The 20665-nt window shown below is 55.5% G+C and overlaps 1 protein-coding gene across 5 annotated transcripts in view; it reads right to left on the bottom strand.

The window, feature by feature from the left end:
• Window positions 1–6219: 6219 nt before the first annotated feature.
• The window catches only part of Evc2 (EvC ciliary complex subunit 2), a 97820-nt gene continuing 83374 nt past the window's right edge, over window positions 6220–20665 (bottom strand). For all 5 annotated transcript variants that reach the window (XM_058572416.1, XM_058572415.1, XM_058572418.1 and 2 more), the window contains 5 exons: window positions 14304–14518; window positions 12921–13008; window positions 10832–11025; window positions 8500–8601; window positions 6220–6816 (listed from right to left, as the gene is read on the bottom strand). In XM_058572416.1, coding sequence (XP_058428399.1) covers window positions 6552–6816; window positions 8500–8601; window positions 10832–11025; window positions 12921–13008; window positions 14304–14518 — 864 coding nt within the window. In that variant the 3' untranslated portion in view covers window positions 6220–6551. The remainder of the gene's footprint in view (window positions 6817–8499; window positions 8602–10831; window positions 11026–12920; window positions 13009–14303; window positions 14519–20665) is intronic.

Here is a 20665-nt window from a genome sequence, read left to right on the forward strand (position 1 = left end):
GGGAAACCTCTTTAATGCGGACTGACACTGCTGACAGAGTTTGCTCTTTCCCTTTCTCCTTCTCTTGGCCTGGAATAAAGATGTGATGACTGGAGTTCCAACAACCATGTTGGGACCACAGGAAAACCTTGAGGGTGGAAGCCAGGCACTTAGGGCAGCAGAGATACATTATGACATTGTGTAACTCCTGCCCTAGCCCGGACTGCCCGCTTCTGTACTGCACGATTCATGAGAAAAAAACTAAACACCCACTTATAGAAATCACCAGCAATGCCCGTTACAAGCAGAGAAGCTCAGTCCTTACCTGCACCATCCGCAGGTCACTCAATCTTCCCCTTCACAGAAGCACAGAGAGCTGATAAGAACAGTGGTTCAGAGCTTCTCGCTGTTGAGTGAAGTGGGCTTTAGAGACTCCTAAACCAGGGATGCAATCACCAGATAAATACGGAAAGTGAAAAACTGCTTCCTCTATTGCAAACTTCAGATTCTATATGACCCTTTTGTGCCTTATGACAAAAACAATAGACATCTTTTCAACAAATTTGGAAGTCATCGAAAAACACGAGGGAAAAATACAAGAAAATCACCTGTGGTCAGCCCTCCAGAGTCAAGCAGCACTGAGGTTTTGCTCTGCTTTTGCTCAATTTCCTTTTAATCTGCACCTTAAACACTAGGCCTGCCCCTCCCCCTCCCCCTCCCTCCCTCCTCCCCTCCTCCCCTCCCTCCCTCCTCCCTTCCCTCCCTCCTCCCCTCCCTCCTTCCTGAGTTCACTCCTCCCCTCTCTCCCTTCTCCCCTCCCTCCTCCCTTCCTCCCCTCCCTCCCTCCCTCCTCCCTTCCCTCCCTCCTCCCCTCCCTTCCCTCCCTCCCTCCTCCCTTCCCTCCCTCCTCCCCTCCCTCCTCCCCTCCTCCCCTCCCTCCCTCCCTCTTCCCTTCCCTCCCTCCTCCCCTCCTCCCCTCCCTCCTCCCTCCTCCCTTCCCTCCCTCCCTCCTCCCTTCCCTCCCTCCTCCCCTCCCTCCTTCCTGAGTTCCCTCCTCCCCTCTCTCCCTCCTCCCCTTCCTCCTTCCTGAGTCCCCTCCCCGCTCTCTCTCTCCTCCCCTCCCTCCTTCCTGAGTCCCCTCCTCCCCCTCCCTCCTCCCCTCCCTCCCTCCTGCATCCCCTCCTTCCCTCTCTCCTTCCTCCCCTCACTCCTCCCCTCCTCCCCATCCCTCCTCCCCTCCATCCTCCCCTCCCTCCTCCCCTCCCCCTCTCCCTCCTGCCTCCTCATCTAATCCCCATTCTTTTTTATGCACCAGCGTTTTCAGAAGCCTTCTCCTCATGACATTAACTATTCGTTAACATATCTAAAAACCTGGAAGCAACAGAAATTTAACATGGGATTTATTTTGAGCTGTGTTATCCCACCGTCAGGACCACTCCATCAACAGCGCAACCCACCACCAGCCATGGCTGACCAAGTGCTTCCCGCATCCAGAGTGCCAGGTGGGTGCTTTCTGTGCATCCTCAACGCAATCCTGCAAGGAGTGGACCCCAGATCCTCGCTCAGTGAATGCCCGGAGTAAAGAGGTGGGGGTTTGTGCAGGCCCCAGCGAGGCCAAGGGGCTACCCCAGCCTCCAGCCCCGGCCCAGCTCCCACAGCCTCACGGCCTCTCTTCATGGTCATTTAAGGCACTTGGATTTTTCATACGCTGCCCCCAACAGGGGACACTTGGTCTGTCTTTCCTTGAAGGGTCACTGACACCGTCTTCAACTGGCAAAAGGAAACGCTGAAGCTGTGGGGGGTTCAGTCGCGGGCCTGGGTCAACACCCAGGAGGTGACAGAGCCAAGGAACTGGAGCTCTGACTCAGAAGCCAAGGCCCTCGAGGTTCTGAACAAAGGCAGTGCACGGGCCAAGTGTTAGGTGACAGTTGAAGGCACTGAGGATGGAGCCCGCAGCTGTTCCGAGCCCTGACTTCTCCCAAGAAGCACCTACAGCCGGCCCCTGAAGTCCTTGGCTCCCCATCCTCTAATCCAACCAACTGTGGACTTAAAACATTCTAAAAACAGGGTCTTTATTAAGCATGTTCAGACTTTTTTTCCTTCTCTTTGTTCCCTAAACCATACAGTGTAGCAAGGATTTACCCAGCTCATTGTACTAAGTGTGCAGAGTCATCGAAGTGTGGATTTGAGTGTCTGCTGGGTGCTGGACACATTTTCCTGTTGATCCCAAGGAATAAATGTACTTTTAATTGTTTAGCTGTTTCTTATGGTATTACCATTTGTATTTCTAAGGAACACACTGTAACTGCTCGATATTTACTACCCATGTATTATCCATACACCTAGACCTTCTACTGCGGGGAGACGAGGAGTTAGCTCTTACACACAAGGATGCACACACACACACACACACATAAACAGACACGCCCCTACCTTCCCTTCCCTTCTCTCACTATCTAATGATGCTATTAAAGCCCGATTTTAAGTAAATACTTGGTATTTGCAATATTGTAACTAATAAAGTTTTATTTAAACCTGAGCCATTAAGGGTATTTGAATTAAATTTCCTTCATGGTGAAACTTTTTATTTGCCTTAGGGTTAGTAATTGGTTCATTCTGTGCTAAATGCTAAAAAGGACTCCATACCCTCTGGAGATGCACACTGAAACGTTTATGCATGAAATTATAGGATGACTTGATTTGCTTCAAAATGGCCCCGAGACACGGAGGCTGAATTCAGCCTCCCTCTGGAAACAGCTGGGAGCTAACCGCGTCCCAGAGCAGCTCCCTCTTCCCAGACAAGGACAGAGGTCCACTGGGTGGGGCATCTGCAGGAAGGGAAGGAGAGAGAGTGCCCTGGGCTGCCCTTCCTGCACACAGCTGGGTGCCTGCAGACCAGGGAGGGACCCCCCAAACACAGGCCAGCTGCCTGATGGGACACGGTTTGACCTTGAACGTTCTCCAAAAGCCCCTGTGTTAATAGATGATGAGATGATGAGGGCTGTAAGCTCATCGGGGGACTGATCCGTTGGATGGATGACTCATTTGAAAGGACAACTGGGTGATAGCTGTAGAAAGGTGAGCTGTGGCTGCAGGAATCAGGTCACTTGGGGTGTGCCCTCTGACTGTAGTTTGTCCCCGACGTCCCTCTCTCTCCCCCTCCCTCCTTCTGCTTCCCAGCTGCGGTGATGGGGAGAATGTGCCTCACCTCAGGCCCAGAGCAGTGGAGGCAGCTGACCGTGGACTGAGACCATGAGCCCAAGCAAACTTTTCCTCCGCTAAGTTGACCTTGCCAGTGTCTCGGTCAGTGACAGAAAGCTGCCTCACACGGTGGGTTGCGACAGCGGCGTGGCTCAGACCCAGGGGGAGCCATCCCAGCCTGCTGCAGGCCCTGCACCCTCCACCCTTCTGACTGACCAGCTGGACAGCTCGCAGCACCGAGGAAGACCATCCTCACGCAATGGCTGATTCCAAAGGATAAAACTCGGAACGGCCAGATGGACGAGGGCAGGGGCACGGGGTGGGGCGGGGACATGCAGAGCTTCCAAAGCCTCTCAGGGGCCACCGCCTCCAGCAGCCCCATAGCTCCCTGAAGCTCCTTGTTCCAAGTCTCTGTCAAACTCCATCTCCAGGGGGCCCCACTGCCTGGTGCTGTGTCCAGGGGCCTCAGGAGGTGAAGGCCCAGCCTCCTAATCACTTGGTCTTTCTGGCAACAGCCCCACCCAGAAGCTATCTAGGGCCCCACCCTACATCAATTAATCAGGTGTGACTGAAAGGAGCCCATTTTGGAAACAGAAGACACTCCTACCAAGAGACACCCAGGAAATGCGAAGATCTCCAGCAACAGGAACTGGAGACAGAGACTAAATATAAACGGGTGGAAATATGACTCTGCACTAAAGAAGGACTTCATATATTCCAAATATTTCATAAACCAAAGATTTTATCCCATTTTTAACCTCTTTAAAAGATAACTGAAGGAGGCTGGGGTTGTGGCTCAGTGGCAGAGCACTTGCCCAGCACGTGTGAGGCCCTGGGTTGGATCCTCAGCACCCCATATAAACAAACAAAATAAAGGTATCATGTCCATCTACAACTAAAAAAATATTTTTAAAAGATAACTGAATACTGAAAGTAAAACAACACCAGAATATGTGGGAGTTATAGCAGAAACGGCAAAAAGAATCACATCAGCTTTCTGCTGCTGTAACAACATACCTGAGAGAGCCCACTTATAAAGCATGAGGGCTTATTCAACTCACGCTGGTGGAGGTTCCAGTCCCTGATCAGCTGGCCCTGTTGCTTTTAGGCCTATGGGGAGGAAGCACCTTATGGTGGGAGCTGTGGTAGAGCAAAACCACTATGTGGCCAGAATTAAGAGTAGAAAGGAAGGGACCAGGTCCACAATCAGCTTCAAGAGCATACCCACGACTGACTTCCCCTAGGCCCCGCCTCTTAAGGGCCCCACCTCTTTAACACCCTGCCTCCCAATGGCACGAAGCTGGGAACAAGACTTTAGTACAAGGTCATTTAGGGACACTTAAGACCCAAACTACAGCAAGAGCAGATGGGGAAATGGACAAAACTGTTCCCACGCTGTCTGAAGGGGTTCAATGCCCCTGATGGTAGGGAGTGAGTTAAAGATCCGCACTGAATACTAAGGCAGACGCCAAAGAAAGGGGGTAGAGAAAATGTGCCAATAACGGATTCAATCATGAAGACCTGAACCGATGTGAGAGGAAGCAGGAAGGGAGGAGGCAGGGGCCAGACGAAGTGGAGGGGCGGAGAGCAGCATGGCAGGCCGGGTGGAAGCCACTCGTCCCCAGAGGATGATGACCACGGCCTCACACCCCGTGAGGAAGCCGAGGAGCAGTGGGTGTCCATCTCTGGGGGTCAGGAGTCCCCACAGGGCCGTTCCCTGGACATGGTGCTGTGAAGTGGGCAGAGGGCAAATGCCATTGGGCTGGGCAGAAATGGTGGCTGCTGCCCACAGGTGGCCATGGGCCAGGCATTTTGCAGCTTGAGCCCCATCCAGTCACACCTCCAGAGGGTGCCTGAGGGTCAGAACACGGGTCACCCGAGCAGCATGGAGCCCACCTGCTCCCCTCCCCTGCAGCTGCCCACCCACCCGAGGACAGAAATCGACTAGAGGTCCAGCTCACGGTTTCCACCTCCGGTCCACCCACCCTCCTCAGCGTCTCCCGAGTGACCTTCCCAAAGTGCAAATTCCATTGTGCTCTCCTGTTTGAAACCCTTCCAAGACCAAGCAATGCCAGCGGCTGTGCCACGCTCCCCGTGCCGGGCCCAGTGCAGGGTCCACCCACTGACTCTGGCAAGCAGGTGGGGAATCTGGGTCCACGGATGTTCCATGGCTCCGTAGTGGCCCCTGGAGGAGGAGCTTCCCACCCCACAGCTGGGAAGGTCCTGGGGGCCACTCGTGGAGGGCGGGCAGGCAGCAGGCAGCTGGAGGTCTTGGACAGGAGACAAAGAAAGGGGCTGCCGCGTGCGGATGGGGAGCTGCCTCCAGGATGTCAGTAGAAAGGGGGCGTCCGTGGCAGACGAGGGCTCCAAAGTCAGGAGGCCCAGGTTCCACCGGGGCAGAGTGACTGAGGGCAAGTCACCCGTGCTCCCGGAGTCTCGGCTTCCTGGCTGTGAGACGGGAATGGCGCTACCCGCCTTGCTGGGTATTAGTGGTGACTGAAGCTGGAAGGTTCTGGCAGCAGCTGTCAAGAAAGAGACATGTCGTCCGTGATCCCTTTCCTCCCCTCGCTGGTGACAGGATCCTGCCTGGTCACCTCCACCCTCAGCAAAGACCCTTTGAGTTGTACTCCTCCTATAGTGACCTGGCCAGCCCTGAGCAGACGTCACTGGCCAGGGCCATGGCTGTGAGAGGACACACCAAGGCACCATGTCCTCCTAAGACCTGATGCAGGGAGCCCTGCGGGTGTCCCCTGACCGAGGCACAGGGGAAGGGCTGGGTTTGGGTCCGAAGAGCACGTTGAGCAGCTTATTAGCTGATTCTGCTTCAAGATTTAAAAATCACTTCCCTCTGGTTTCTGAATCTCTTCACCTTGTACAACTGGAAAGACCACTGAGATGTGAACAGGCGATGGCATTCCCCAGGGGCCGGCGTGTTTTCTGGCAGCTCAAGGGACAGGGCAAAGCCCTCTGCTGGACATCACGATGGGGAATCAGGAACAGAATCAGGAACAAGGGCCCCACGTAAGGCAAGTGGAGAGCTCTGTGTAAAATATATTTATTTTCAAAAGTTCCCTTTATAAAACCAGAATATGTAGCAAACACAAAACAGGAGAACAGCGAGGCCCGTCCTCACACAGCCGGGCACAGAGGTGCGAGCTGGGGCAGAGTGTCCTCCAGGTCCCTGGTGACTCGGGACCAAAAGAAAGGAGTGTCCACATCCTCATGGTGCGGAAGAGAGCAGGCCAAATGGAAACCCATGAGACCACGCTGAATCGTCACTGAGGCCAGGGTGTGCAGGGGACCCGTGTCTTCCGCGTGGGAACGGATACGCTGCACGCTAAGCATTAGACAGCAGCACACATGGGCCTCCCCTAGTCCAAGCCCAGGGCCCTGCTGGCCTTCTTGGCGTTCAGGAAGTTCTTCTTCCTCCTGGGAGGGATGTGCAGAGAGATGTCCGGGTCCTTGGGGTTTCTGAATATGAAGAGCTTTTCGCCTGTGTTTAACACGTCGAGGGCTTCAGCACCTAGGATGGGGACAGGGGCCGGTTCGCCAATGGTCTCCAAGGACAGGTGCGGCCAGCCTTCTCCGCAGAATGCCATCCTCTCCCTGATGGGGACATACGTCTTCTTTAATATGCTAAGGAGAGAACAGAAGGTTGAGTTGATATGTGGGACTCACTCTGACCTTCCTGAGAGTTCTGAGTTCTCCAGGAGAATCCCAGCCACGTGCCATTTGAAGACCCTTCCCACCTTTGGGCACCAGAGTGCCCCTGAAGTCAGTGGAGGCCTGTGGCAGCACTCCAGCCGTACTGGCCTGTGACTCAAGTTCTCAGAAGACTTGTGGGCTCGTTGTCATGACATTGTCAGCTTGGGCTCAGCCGGGCGGGGAGTTCACACCATGGAGATTGGCAGGGCCCCAGGAAGGCTCCACCCCACCCCACCCCCACCCCCACCCCACCCCCGGCCGACTCTCAGACATTTACAAGGAGACCCTGGGCCTCACTGTAAACCAGCTGAGGAAACTGGGTACTAAGCAAAAGTTCCAGGCCGGGCAGACGTCAGCAGAGGGTAGCACACTTAGGGAGGGTCCTGGGACAGGACTGCAGCAATCTGCCCTGAATCCCCGGCTGCTCTTGAGAATGCCGTGGCTTCTGCTGAGAGCCCGTGGGGCCTGAGAACCACTGGTGCTCTCTGCCCAAGCAGTGCAGGACAAGGCCACAACCTGGGTCTGCAGGGGACGTCACTGGCCAGTGGGGTGCTGGACCATCTGAAGGGTTGGGACAGATTCAGTTCCACCTCTGTCCCCTGAGCGAGGACTCCCAGGTGGCTCTGGCTCATATTCCTACATCCCTTCTCACCGTAGATCCTGGTGCCTCTGGGCGGGGCGAAGGCTACCACAGTGCGCCAGGTGCTGTGACCATCGCCCCTCATGTTACCTGCTGCACACCGGTCAGTGCAGCCCAGAAGCACTCCCAGGGGAACACGCTAGTCACACAGCTTCAATCTGGACTTAGAGTGGCTTCTCCCGACCAACCTCCTGGCCTAAGTTCTTTGGGACGACTTTCTGAGACCCCCATCACAGACAGCCCCAAGCTGTTACCATGGACCATCAGTGACGGGCTCAGCACCTCCACCTGAGCTCTGGAACGATGGAGGCAGGGGGCTCGGCAGACCCTCCCCCTGGACAGTCACTGCTCCCCGAGCACAGGGCGCCTGCCACTTTTTAAGCCCTGATGAGCTCGCCTGATGTGACTTCCCTAAATCCCTCGTAGATGGAATCCAGGAGACTCTTGGTCAACAGGTGGTCACATCTAACCCACTGTGCCCCTCCCGTCCCTCTGATCTCCAGGTGTGCAAAAGTCACAGGCCAGAGATGCAGGCCTTGGGCACACAGAGCACGCACAGGCCTGGAGCGTTAGGCAAACGCAGGGACAGTTACGGTCCACGTCCCATGGCCACCAGGTACTGGGTCTTGGGGTCTCTGGACTTCAGGTCTATCATCCTCATTTTCTGGAAGGTTCAATGCAATGAGAAGTGAAAGGGCTTTGGGAATAATAATGTCTGAACAGCTACAAGGAATTATTCCTTTTCTAATTATAGCCCTTAAAATAGCTATTAACTAAAGTAAATACAGTAATTAAAATGCTAATAATGTTATAACATTCTCCTCCTGATAGCTGCAGCTTATCTTCAGCTTCTAAACTAAGCCCAGGGACTAAAGATGTGTGGCCTTCAGGGAGGACCCTGCCCCGTCACGGGGCATCTCCCCACGCTCTCAGGCAGCGTGGACGGCCCTCCCCGCACCTGTGCCGGCGCCTACCTCGCCTTCCTCTGTTGGGCCCAGCGCACCTTCTCCAGGCCCCTGGCCATCAGACCACCTCGCAGCTTCCTCTCCAGGGCTTGCCACCAGGCCTGGTGTTTCCTAACAGCAGAGAGAGGCTCGAGTTAAAAATAACAGCCTTCAATTCCCCCTGTGTGACCTCTGCTGGCCTCCGTCCCCCCTGTGTGACTTCCGCTGACCTCCATCCCCCCCGTGTGACCTCCGCTGATACCAGGACCCCTGGTCTCCACGCCTCCTTTCCCTTGCTCAGGACACACCCATCAAGCAGGCTCTTGGCCTGGTCAAGGACGAATCTCTACCCTCGAAGGGCTCCCAGTTCGGGGGATCACAGAGACAGGTGACATCAGTCGAAGAAGGCAACACAGAGCTGGGGACATTTGAGCTCAGGGCGTTCATGAAGGGCTGTGTGGCTTGTGGGGCCCGCCTTGGCCGGGGAGGCATGGCGGGGCGGGTGGGGTTCCGTCTCTTGGTCCTCCTGCCTGAGACAGTGGACACACCAGGAGCCATCAGCGTGTCCTGAACATGCGCGTGCAACATGGAGAAGCACCGTGGGAGCCAGGAGGGTGGTGGCAGGGCGTCCTCAGGCCATGGGCGTGTGTGACTCCAGACCAAAGGCGAGGGACCTTGTCACACTGCCAGGGAGACTGAGAGGAGAGCTCGGTGGGCCTGGGCCCCAGTCGGCAGAGGACGGCACAGGCCGGAGAGTCCAGCCCAGGGAGCACTTTCCTCTGCGCCATGGCTCCCACCCGCCCAGCTGGAGGTGGGTACAGCTCGTCCCTCCCCACAGTGGACAGGGGGCTCTCCTTCCCAGGAGAGGTGTCTCTGACGACAGCACCCCACAGCAGCTGCCCCCGGTGCTTCCTGGGCCTGTCCCTCCGGGGCTGGACATAGCTCTCCCCACACCCCACAGGTCCCTCAGTCACCGGCTCCCGTGCAGCCAGTCAGCTTCCGTGGCTTGAAAGCCAAGGCCTCAGGGAGGGGCTGCCAGGCCCCGGGCAGGGGACCAGGAAGAGGGCCTGCCCGCCCTCAGGGACTCTGGGTGGCCCGGGCCGGGAGAATCCCCTAGTCCCCTCGGCTAGGAGGCTGGACAAAGTGCAGGCACTTACCACCCGAGTCCTCCTGCTGTCCCAGCCCCGCAGGCCCTCTGGACTTGCTGGACCGCTTATCCTCACGGCTGGCCTCACGCCCTCCCTTCCCCTCACCCAGCTCTGCCCACGTGTCCTCAGCAGTGCTCGCGACCTCCGGAGTCAGACCCCTCCTCAGCTCTGACCAAACAGCCCCATGTCAGGAAAGCAGTGTCCACATGTGTGCCCACCACCGCCATTCCAGCGGCCCGCCAGCCCCCGCCGTCCAGCCACAGCCTCCTGTGGGTCCTCGATGAGGCGGGCTCTGGCAGCTGGGGCCCTACCCTTGCCAACCTAGTCCACGTTTCCCTTCTCAAGTGACACTGCCCGGCTTCCTGCCTTCCCTCCATGGACCCAATTCATACCTGGACTCGGAACCTAAAGGAAAATATCTGCAGGGTTGTAACAGCTGAGGAAAAGTGGCCCCAGTGACAGATGGGGACAGCCACCTACCTAGGCTACGCCTGTCTGGAGTATTAGGCCGCCATTCAAAACAATGTCTGAGAAGATGTGTCCATAACAGTGACAGCACGACTTAAAGTAGCAGGAAACGCAGCTCAGACACTGGGACAGGAATCGCCCAGGAACATGGAGAGCTGCCCCCGCTCTCAGGCCTGTGGGCACAGCGTCAGCACCGCGGGCGCGCGACACTCAATACGCAGGTGTGGGCCGCAGGGCAGCTCCACTCCACAGTCGCGCCTGGGGCGGGGCCGGAGCAACGCGTTCAGTGGAAACAGCACTTGGAGCTTTGAGTCGGGGTCTTTCCCCAGGCGGCCCCTCTGTGGCCCAGGCTCTCTTGGATGATGGGCAGCAGCAGCTCCCAGTCACCACAGGGCCACGAGGGCCATCGCCACTGTCCCAGGCTGTGCTGCAGTGGGGTGTTCCACCCGAGGGGCGTCAAACACGCTTCCCACCCACACATTTTCCACCAAGGATGGGTTTATGGGGACGAGAGTCACGACCTCATGGTGAGCCGGGAGGTGTGCACACAGGTGTGCACATGCACACCTCAACCACACTCAACACACGCACATGCACTCAGAAAGCCTGTGGAGGGAGAAATGTGACCAACGGACGGTGAGCCTGATGGACATTTTTTCCAGGTGGTAGGTCTGATCCCCTGCTCCAGTCCCCTTACAGGTCACCCTCTCTCTGGTTTCCAGAGGCGGTCACCACAGGGCACTCACCTCCTCCTGCCAGGGTCGGCCTGCTCCCTGCCCTCGTGGTCTGCTGCACGGTCCGAGTGCTTCTCACTGACCGAATCCAGCAGGGCCAGCAGCTGGGGCTGGGAGCCCGCGGGCAGCAGCACACTCAGGAGGCGGCACAGCGTGGCCCCGGGCACCATCGCCATCTTGCAGAGGTACGACGCCAGCCTCAGCTCCTAGGGCAGGCAGGGGAAGGGGAGCTCAGCCTGCGCCACCTCTAGACCTGACATGCGTCAATTTTAAATTTATTGCATTCTTAGGGCTTTTTGTCTAAGGGGAATACATATTTTAGTAGTTAGTCTGGAAAACAGCTTCTAAATTCACAGAGCTGTCAGAAAAACCTATTTGGTGAGCACCTGTGGCACCGCGGCATTCCTGAGGCTGCGTCCCTCCCTCGTGACTGTTCTCGGCTCTGTCAGGCACCGCCCGAATCACATGGCAAAGGCCCTGGCCTGCAGCAGGAACACTGCTCACCTTTCTCCTCCTTGTTCCACTTCTGTGAGGCCACACGGCCCTGAGGACCATTCAGGCTCCAGAAACAACTGAAGTATCCCTAAACCAGGGGACAGAGAGTGTCCCAGGGACACTGTGTTGCGTCCTTACCACAGAACACCGTTCTGCAATAAGTAAAAGAGCTGGAAGGGCCTAGAGTCTAAGGCTGCTTGACTCCAGGCACACAGGTCTGCGGCCTGGACAAAACTCAGAGCTGGGGCAGACCCTGGATTGCCAGGGTGGGCAGTGGGGGGCAGCACGAGGAGGGCTCTGTGGGGAGGACAGTCCTGCATCCTGACGGGGTGGACCTGCTGTGCTCAAGTGACAGAGAACAGTGCATGTGCTGACACCGATGTCAGCTCCTGACTGTGACATGCTCTGGGCAACAGCAGGGGGAAACACGAAGCCCGGTGGACGCTGGCATGCCCCACACTGGCTCCGCAACCTCCTGTGCATCCGCAGGATTTCAGAACGAAATCTTTGTGGAGAAACCAGCACAGATCTGGTACTCCAGAAAGCTCCCTGGCACCCAGCGGCACTGAGCAGAACAGAGAGGCCTTGGGCCGGTTCTCGTATCTCTCTGCCTCCGCCTCCTCATCTGTAAAATGCGGGTTAGGATGACACTGTGGCACAGGGTTCAGGGAGGACAAATGGAGCTAGAGCTTGTCCCACTGTCCTGTATCACACAGGCACAGGTAACAGCACTTCTGGTCAGGGCAGGCACACCTGACCACCTGGCCAGTCAGACCTCCCCTGGGACTTCAGTGAGGCCTAAGACAGACAGCAAGGCTGGGGTGGGGAGGGCATCGAAGGGCTAGGAGCCAGGACTGCCAGCCACATGTCCCTCTAGGAGGCGGTCATTCATGTGCACTAGGAAGCAGGAGAGCCCTGCAGAGGCAGAAGGACCCGGGGGAGTCCATTTGGTGTTTGTACCCCTCGGGCTCAGCCCGGCTTTCCTGGGGGGTGGTCAGGGGATCCAGACGTTTCCTTTTATATAAAACAGCATCAGGGCTGGGGCTGGGGCTCAAAGGTAGAGCAGTCGCCCACCATGCATGAGGCACTGGGTTTGATCCTCAGCACCACATAAAAATAAATAAAGATATGTGTCCACCTACAACTAAAAAATAAATATTTAAAAATAAAATGAAATAAAACAGCATCACATTTGCAGATACCCTGCACACAGCCTCTCGTACCTTCCTATCATCACTTGTGCTACCTAAGACACAGGACATGATGGTGACCTACCGGGCACAGCACTGGCTGGGGAATGGTGGGCAGGAGAGGCCATCAGTGTTTGGTAGAGACACAGCCCTGCCCGACCAGCTGCACAGCACCTGTCCACAGCAATGCAACTTATTTTGGATCCACAGTTGGCTGAATGTGGGGACATGGAACCTGCCTGAGTGTCCCCTGCCTGCCACCTGTGCTGGGGCCACTCATGACCTGCTCTGAATTTCCCAGGCCAGCTTCCTCAGCCCATTCAATGGCTGAGGACAGGCAGCTCTGAGGAAGGGGAAGAGGTGTGTGCAGGGGACAGAGGCAGGGACAGAGGCAGTCTGGGGCAGTGTCTCCTCACCTGGCCGCACAGGGTCATGAAGGTGTCCGTCTCCATGTTCTCCAGCAGATCCTCCAGCACAGCGCTGTCCTGCTGCTCTTGTCTCCAACTAGAGGGAAAACAGAGCCCAGTGAGGCCACTGTGTTAGGAAGGGACACCATGAGGCCATCCAGGCTCCAAATAAGGAAGAGGGATCAAAGCCACACCGCCGTGTGAAAAAGAAGTATATGGACATATATATGTACACACACACACACACACACACACACACACACGTATGCACGCGTACACAGATATACAAAGAGATGGTGTTGCCTGGGCCTCTTCCAAGGAGGGTGGCCAGGAGAGGGCGGCTCGAGTGAGGTTCCGTGGGCCGCTGAAGGAGACGACTGACTCTGACAGAGGCTGGGCAGCGGTCCACAAGGCCTGCACCAAGAAGACCAAGACCTGGTCCATGTGCCCTGTGCTGAACAGAACCAGAGCCACTGTCCAGGGAGGGCCTGGCCCTGACCACAGGACCAGCTGGCTTCCCTTCGCAGGAGCCTCCTGTCCTCCACGGGAGCAGCTCTGCTGTCCACGTGGCCTGCCCACAGTCCTGCTGGTGGCCACACCCACTGCGTCCTCAGGTGCAGCTCAAAGCCTCCAGGGAGCGCGTGAGTGCTGCACACCCCAACGCCCAGCCCACCTACCCACGCCTCCGAGAAGCTCCTGGGCACAAGCTCAGCCCTTCACGGTCACCTCAGAGCCCCAAGCCGTGCTCCGTTTACACAGCATCTCACCACCCGGAAATCAAGCCCATCAGACTCCAGTCTGTTTCCTTCCGACTAACTTGTGTCTGTTTTCAGGACCCGTCACACTGCCCAGTCCAGATGGCCTCACGTTCCCTCCACACCAACGCCAGGTTCACAGTGGAAAACGCCAGAGCTATGAACCTTGTTTTTCTAAGAGTTCCTGATGCCACAGGCCAAGCTAACTGTCCAGTGTTAATTGAAGAATAACACAAAGAACAGAGAAAGAAGACGGGAGCTCGGCTCTGCAATCTTGATAAAGCGCCATGTTTACAGTGAGGTCCGAATGAGGCCTGAGTTCTGCTGATGTCGGCCCACGGCTCGGTCCTGCACTAAGATGACAGAGAAGCCGGTGAAAAGGAACAAGACCTCTCTCTATTATTTTTGCAATTTCTTGTAAGTCTGTGATTATTTAAAAAGTCTAAAATATTGGTAAACCTCAGTGATAGGAAAATAAGGTATCTTAGAAGGACATCAGGGAACAAGGAAGCCGATTCCCGCCAAGCTGGGTGGCTCGTGCCACGTGCTGGCTGGCACCGTAGGCGGGAGGGTGAGAGGCAGGTTCCCCAGGCCTGCAGGGGACGTCACTCCCGGGACCGTGGGCCACGGGCCCTACCTTTGCTGGTGGAGATCCAGTAACTTCTGGCCCTTGCCCAGGGCCTGCTGCAGGACGGCGGAGACGGGCCTTTCAGAGTCCTCCTCCCCAGGCTCGCTCAGGAGCCCAGGCCCCCCAGCCACCCAGTGCTGCCAGCTGGCCAGGGCCTGCTGCTGCTGGGCTGCCTCCTGCTGGGCCACTTGGTCCTCCAGCCTCCTGTCCAGGTCCTGCAGCTCCTGCACACAGAGGGGACAGGTGGTGAGTCCCACTACAAATGTGAATGGAGCAAGGACAAAGCCTGGGCTCCCGGCATGCGCTGGAAGCCTGCCGGGCCCATCTTGCCTGGCTCCCCTGGTAGAGTGACCAGATGTAGGATGTGCCCGCCTCCTCTGTCACAGCTCCACCCAGCAGGTGGTGCTCCTTCCTCTACAGGGACTTCCCGACTGCCGACCGACCATACCTCCCGGGTGGCCGGCTCCCTAGTCCCTGGGGGACAGGGACATCCCTCCTCACATCTCAATGACACCCTTCACACGCACTTTTTTGAAGCCACCCGCATCACCGTCATGCACCCTTTGGCTACAGCTTGGGCTCCCTGAGGGAGTAGGTGCACGGTGCCGGGCAGCTGCCACCTGTCCCTGGGTCACCGCAGAGTACCTGCCAGCATCTGCCACTGAAGAAGTCACGGGACGCAGCACCACGGTCCCTATCAACAGTGCCCACAGCACAGAGGCACACCAAAGGGCTGCTGGTCCCTGGTGGCACCAACTTAGGAGGCTCCGTTACGACTTCTGCCTTCGCCATGGTGCGCAGGCAGAGCACACACAGGGAAGACGGACGCTAACTCTGGAATTTGGATGGTGTCCCAGGCGGGTGACCCGCAGTACAATGTTTTCTTGCCATAGTGGACCGTGGTGGCAGCACAGTCCCCAGCCAGACCCAGGTGCTGAGGTGGACAGCAGCACTCCAGCGTGTGCTGAGCTGCCGCACAGGCCAGGGCCACAAGTGAACTTGTGCCTTATTCTCAGTTTATCGTGAACTAACCCTGGAGGTCGGGGGGCATCTGTGGGAAGGTCTCTGTCCTTCAGCGACTCTAGACCACACACCCCCCTTCTCTGAGTTTATGGAGAAGGAAATCGGGGCAGAGTGGCGGTCATGTTCCAGGTGACACACTCACTGAGAGGCAGAGTCAGGATCTGAGCCCAGGCCAGCGAACTCCGGGCTTGTGCTCTCACTGGGCTACGCTGCCTGACACCGTCGGGGGGCACCTGCCTTCCCAAGTCACCAGAAAATCTCAGCAGAGGAGTCTGCCAAGGTGGGCCCGGGTAGGTAGGAGGCCCCCAGGCCATGGAGGTGCAGGCAGGGAAAGCCGAGGTGGAGGTCAGTGGGGCTCATCCTGAGAGGTCCTGGTGGGCCTCACGGGGGACGGTGGCCCCTGATCCTCCTAAATATGTACAAAGTACTCTGATTTCTGCGGAGGGAACAAAGTTTGTATCAAATTCTCAAAAGAGTCCACAGTCCCCAAGGCTCAGAAATACAACCCGAGAACCACGACAGTGGGACAAGTGGCCGAGAGGAGCCCCGAGGTCACAGCGTGGAGAGACTGGCAGCCTGGCCACGCACTGCAGCCTCAATCCAGGGCCTGGGAAGCCTCGAGAGCTGCGGAGCGGCACGTCCACCCACTGGGGTCTGCCATCCTGACCGCTGATCACTGCAGCACCCTGAGGGGAGAAGAGGTAGCCCTACGTGGTTTCCCACAGTGTTCTGTCGAGCTGTGAGCCTGGCCAGACCTCTGCTGGGAACAGTGTGGGATGGAAGACTCCAACCCAAGCCTGTTGGGGTCACCAGAGAAGTGGTGGAGCACAGAGGCCATCTCTTCTAGAGGAGCTTGGAAATCCCTGGTCAGGAATGGAAGGCAGGTGGACATGGCCTGCAGCTCAGCGTTCTCTGGTGGGACTTTCTCCAGAGCTTCAGGCCTGTGCCCCAAGCCTGCTCCCCTCCGCACCTGCCCACTGGGTTCCAAGCTCCGTCTGGGCCTGCCTTCTTTAGAGCTTGCTCTGCTACTAGACTTTAAATACAAGCACCACGAATCCCGGGCTGTGGTGACTTGTCTTTCTCCCCAGAAGTGAGAACAGGGCCCAGCTCGTGGAAAAAGTTAATAATAATAATAACAACAACAATAATAATAATGGCGGTTAACATTTCCTGAATGTCTACACTGGGCCAGAGCATTTACACAACTTATTTAATCTTCACAAAATGACACAAAATCAGAATTTACCATTATCCCTTTTTATAGATAAGGTGACTGAGGCACAGAGAGGGTAAGTGAAACTCCTGAAGTCACAGTGTTGGGCAAAAACACAGCTGGAGAGAACTGAGGTTTCTCTGGTCTCTGGTCCCATCTCTCAGTTCAGCGGCCTCCGAGACCACCACCAGGTACCTGCCCGATGCATGAACAGAGAGACAGCTGGTGACACCGATGGGTGGTGGAAGGAGGGATGATAGGTAGACAGGTGACAGACGATGGACAATAGACTAGAGGATAGAAAGATGGTAGAAATAGATTAGGCAGAGAATGGATAGACAGACCGACGGATGGATGGGTGGACAGAGGATAGAGTTCCTTTTTGCTGGGTATTTTTGGGATTCAGAGTGAGTGGGACATATCTCTAGATCCTGAAGACTCAGTGTGGGGAGGGGGCAGCTCGTATGCAGAGACAGAGACAGAACACCATCCTCGGTGATCACAGATTCAGATGGGGCTCTGGGAGCACAGAGCTGGGACAGATGGTGCCACCGGAGGGCATCCTGGGTGGCTTCATGGAGGCGATCCCTGGGCTTGTCTTAGAATGTAGACAGGAGTTTGCAAGGAGGTGTGGCAGAAGTCTTCTAGGTAGAGGTCCCTCTAAGGAACAGATGCTTGAATGTATCTCAGGGCTCAGAGCAGCAGGAAGGTCTAGGGCCTGAAGCCCAGGGTCTGAGGGAGGAATGGTAGGGAGGTGAGGATTTTTTTTTGTTTTTATACCAGGGATTGAACTCAGGGGCACTTAACCACTGAGCCACATCCCAAGCCTCTTTGGGTATTTCATTTGGAGACAGGGTCTCCTTGAGCTGCTTAGGGCCTCGATAACTTGCTGAACTGGCTTTGAACTTGCCATCCTCCTGCCTCAGCCTCCCAAGCCATTGGGATTATTAGGCGTGGGCCACTGCTCCCAGCTAGGAGGTGGAATGTGGACCTGGGGGTGGGGCTGTGCGTGATCATTTTATTTTTCATAAAGAACCCTTTGGCCGCAGTGTGGAGGGGAGGCTGGAATAGGGAGGGGGCCAGGGGCATGATCTTAGGACAGGAGGCCTGCTTTGCTGCTGTGGGCCTTGGTGAAATGACCGTCCCTCCCTAAGCTCAGCCTCTTCCCCAGAAGAATGGGACTAGAAATGCCACCGTGGAGGGAAGGAAGGGGCAGAAGCACAGTCAGTGCCTGGGCCTCACGCATAGCTTGGCGGGTGCAGCCAATAGTGATGCTCTCTGCCTTTGAAGAACGGGTGGCTGGGAGCCGCGAAGCCAGGCCACAGAAGACCGAGTGCAAGAACTCAGGCAGAATCATCAGAGGGTGAGTCCTGGCACAGGAGAACCAGGCGGAGGGAGGAGGAGGGAGGAGGGAAGGGAGGTGCCCATGGGCCTGGAGGTGCGTGCTCAGCAGTTCAAACCAAATGCACATACAGTGCGTACAGTTAGTCTGGGGTCACAGCATCTGCTCCCTGGAAGTCCTTCCTGTTTAAATCTGCCCATAACAACCATTCTGCCCTGATCCAATTACACCTTGCATATGCTCCAATATCACAAAAAGAGTCTGAACCCTTCATCAATGAGGTGCACTCAACATCACCCTCGCAGGAGTCCTTTCTCCCACAGCATTTCATTGCATGCTTTTTTAATCCTCCTGCGTGTTTCACAGCTTAAAAGCCCATTTCCAACAGGAGAGCGGTTGATGCAGACGATCAAATGCAAAATGGAGTCCAACATCTAGAGTAAGACGGCCGTCTCCTGCCAACTGCAGACTGAATGAAACAGCGGTCACCCATCACCTTGGCCTTGAGGACACCACGTCATCTCCACTCAGGACTCACGGCCTCTTCCCCACAGACCAGTGGTAGGAAGCTCTGTCCTACTCAAAGTCTCAAGATGGACAGGGTGTTGTGGTCTCAGTTACCAGTGGACACAGGTGATCTCAGCACCACGAGGGGCTTCCAGGCCGCACTGAGGTGTTCCCCGTGCAGGTGGAGGCAGCACGTAACTGTGAACTGAGAGCCAGGGCTCCTAGTGTCTCGCTCTGCCCCCGACTCCCTGACCTTAGACTGTCCTTCCCTGGGAAGGCTTTATTCCCTCCATCTGGAATCCAGGACAGGGCTCCCTCCGTGCCAACCACTCCGAGTGCATCCCGTGCTGTGTGTTTGGGTAAGTGCTGGGCCAGGCCTCCTCCCGTTACCAGGAGTCCACCTCGAGTGGGTGTATATGCGGAAACGAGCGTCTGGGTTGTTTCCCCCGTTAGCCGTTAGGTGGATTTTCAAAATGGTGTTCTGATTTCTCCTGAGAGACCAACCGTATACTCCTGGGAGAAACTCAACCTGGCCACGATGTATTGACTTCTTCTCATAGATGGATGGGTCATGTTCACATCTGGTGTCTATGATCACAACTGCCATTGTTCCTTCTTAGACTGCTCGTGTCTGGTTTCGGTATCAAGGTTTGCTGAGCATCATAAAATTAGCATCCTCCTAATCTCAGGAATAATGTGCACCCGAGACCAGCGGAAGACCTTAAGGTTTGGTGGAACCCGCCTACAGAACTGTCTCGGTTGGGTGTTTTCTGTGAACAGGGAGGTGCTTAACCTATGCACCAGTTTCTTTCATGGCATTAGGAATGTACATGTTTTTTCCATCTTGAGTCAATCTTTCAGACTTTTCTAGAAATTTTCTCCTTTCAGTTCAGTTTTCAGATTCTTCAACATAAAGCTGTGCACGGTATTCTCCTATTTTAAAAAACTGCTGCATCTACAGTTGCTTTCTAAACTCTGGTATTATTTACTTGTCCCTCACCTCTTTTTGTCATGGCAAGTCTTGCCAGACATTTGTATATTCTATAAGTTTTTTTCCCCCAAAAAAGTCAACTTTCCACTTCCCTGTGGCAGTTCTATTTTTATTTTTATTTTGTGGCAGTTCTGTTTTTATTTTTATTTATGCAGTGTTCCTTCCTCTGCTTTCCACAGGCCAATTACCCCAGTTCCCCCACCCCAGCTTCCTACATGGTCAGCTGTGGGCCTTTCTTTCCTAATGTAGCTTAGGGTATAAAGTTCCCTCCAAAACCTGCTTTAGCTGAATTCCACATTGTGATATGTCATAGGTATATTATTTTTCTGCTCTATGTTTTTAAAAATATTTTCCATTATTTCTTTGACCTAGGAATTATTCAGAGGTATGTTCTGAAGTCACAAATTATGGACTCTTTAGCAATTATCTTTTTTAACTGTTTTGAGGTTAATTGCCCTTTGTTGAAAGGTAGCCAGAGTGACACATGGTGATTATTTGTCACTGCTCCAGTGTGTGCTAAGGACACATTTTGGTTACCTGTTTGCTGTGAATCCTGGGTGCACTCAGGGCGGCTTCTCAGATGCTCTTCTGTGTGCCCTCTGGGCTCCATCTGATCACCAATCATACTGAAGCGTGTGTGCCGAGATTCTCACCTTAACCTGACTCCTCCCTATTCTTTCACTTTTCCTTCTTCTTATTTTCTTTTATTAAGTTCACACAAGTCCAGAATCACTAATGCTCCAGGTGACCAACGTTTCAACATCATTTTCGTATGACCTTTATTTTTTCAGTAAACTCACAAATCATGACATTCCGCTGATGCTTTGGGTCCCCAATGTCTTCGAAGGCCCTGGCCTGCTCACACAGGTCATCTTCCCTGGCTTCTCACTGCCCAGTGACTTCCTGCCCACGGAGAGCTCACCTCTGGCTGCACTCAGTCTTTAGAAATCCCGATGTGTCCTCTGCAGACACCTTGCTCTGCAGAGAACGAGTCTCTGCACCAGGACTGGAGACCAGCCTGGAGTCCTGCTGGCTCCTTTGTCACCTGGGGTGTCCTGGCTGAAGGGCTGCATGCATCTGGTCCCTTCTCGTCTTCACTCTGCTGAGGCCTTTCCTTAAAACTCATAGGGCAGCTCCCCCCCCCCCCCGCGCATGCAGCAGGCGGGAAGGTAGGGGCTCTGGCCCCCCAGCCTGTCTGGGTGTCCTGCCCCATGGACACATCCCACAGACTCCTGCCCGGGGCTCATCCCAACCCGGGTTCCGGGTGTCAGTGGTGTCAGAGCAGTGCTGGCTCC

This window comes from Marmota monax, unplaced genomic scaffold, assembly GCF_021218885.2.
Source record: "Marmota monax isolate L192 unplaced genomic scaffold, Marmota_monax_Labrador192_F-V1.1 WCK01_AAM20220418_F8-fsc00009, whole genome shotgun sequence".
Lineage (NCBI taxonomy): Eukaryota > Metazoa > Chordata > Mammalia > Rodentia > Sciuridae > Marmota > Marmota monax.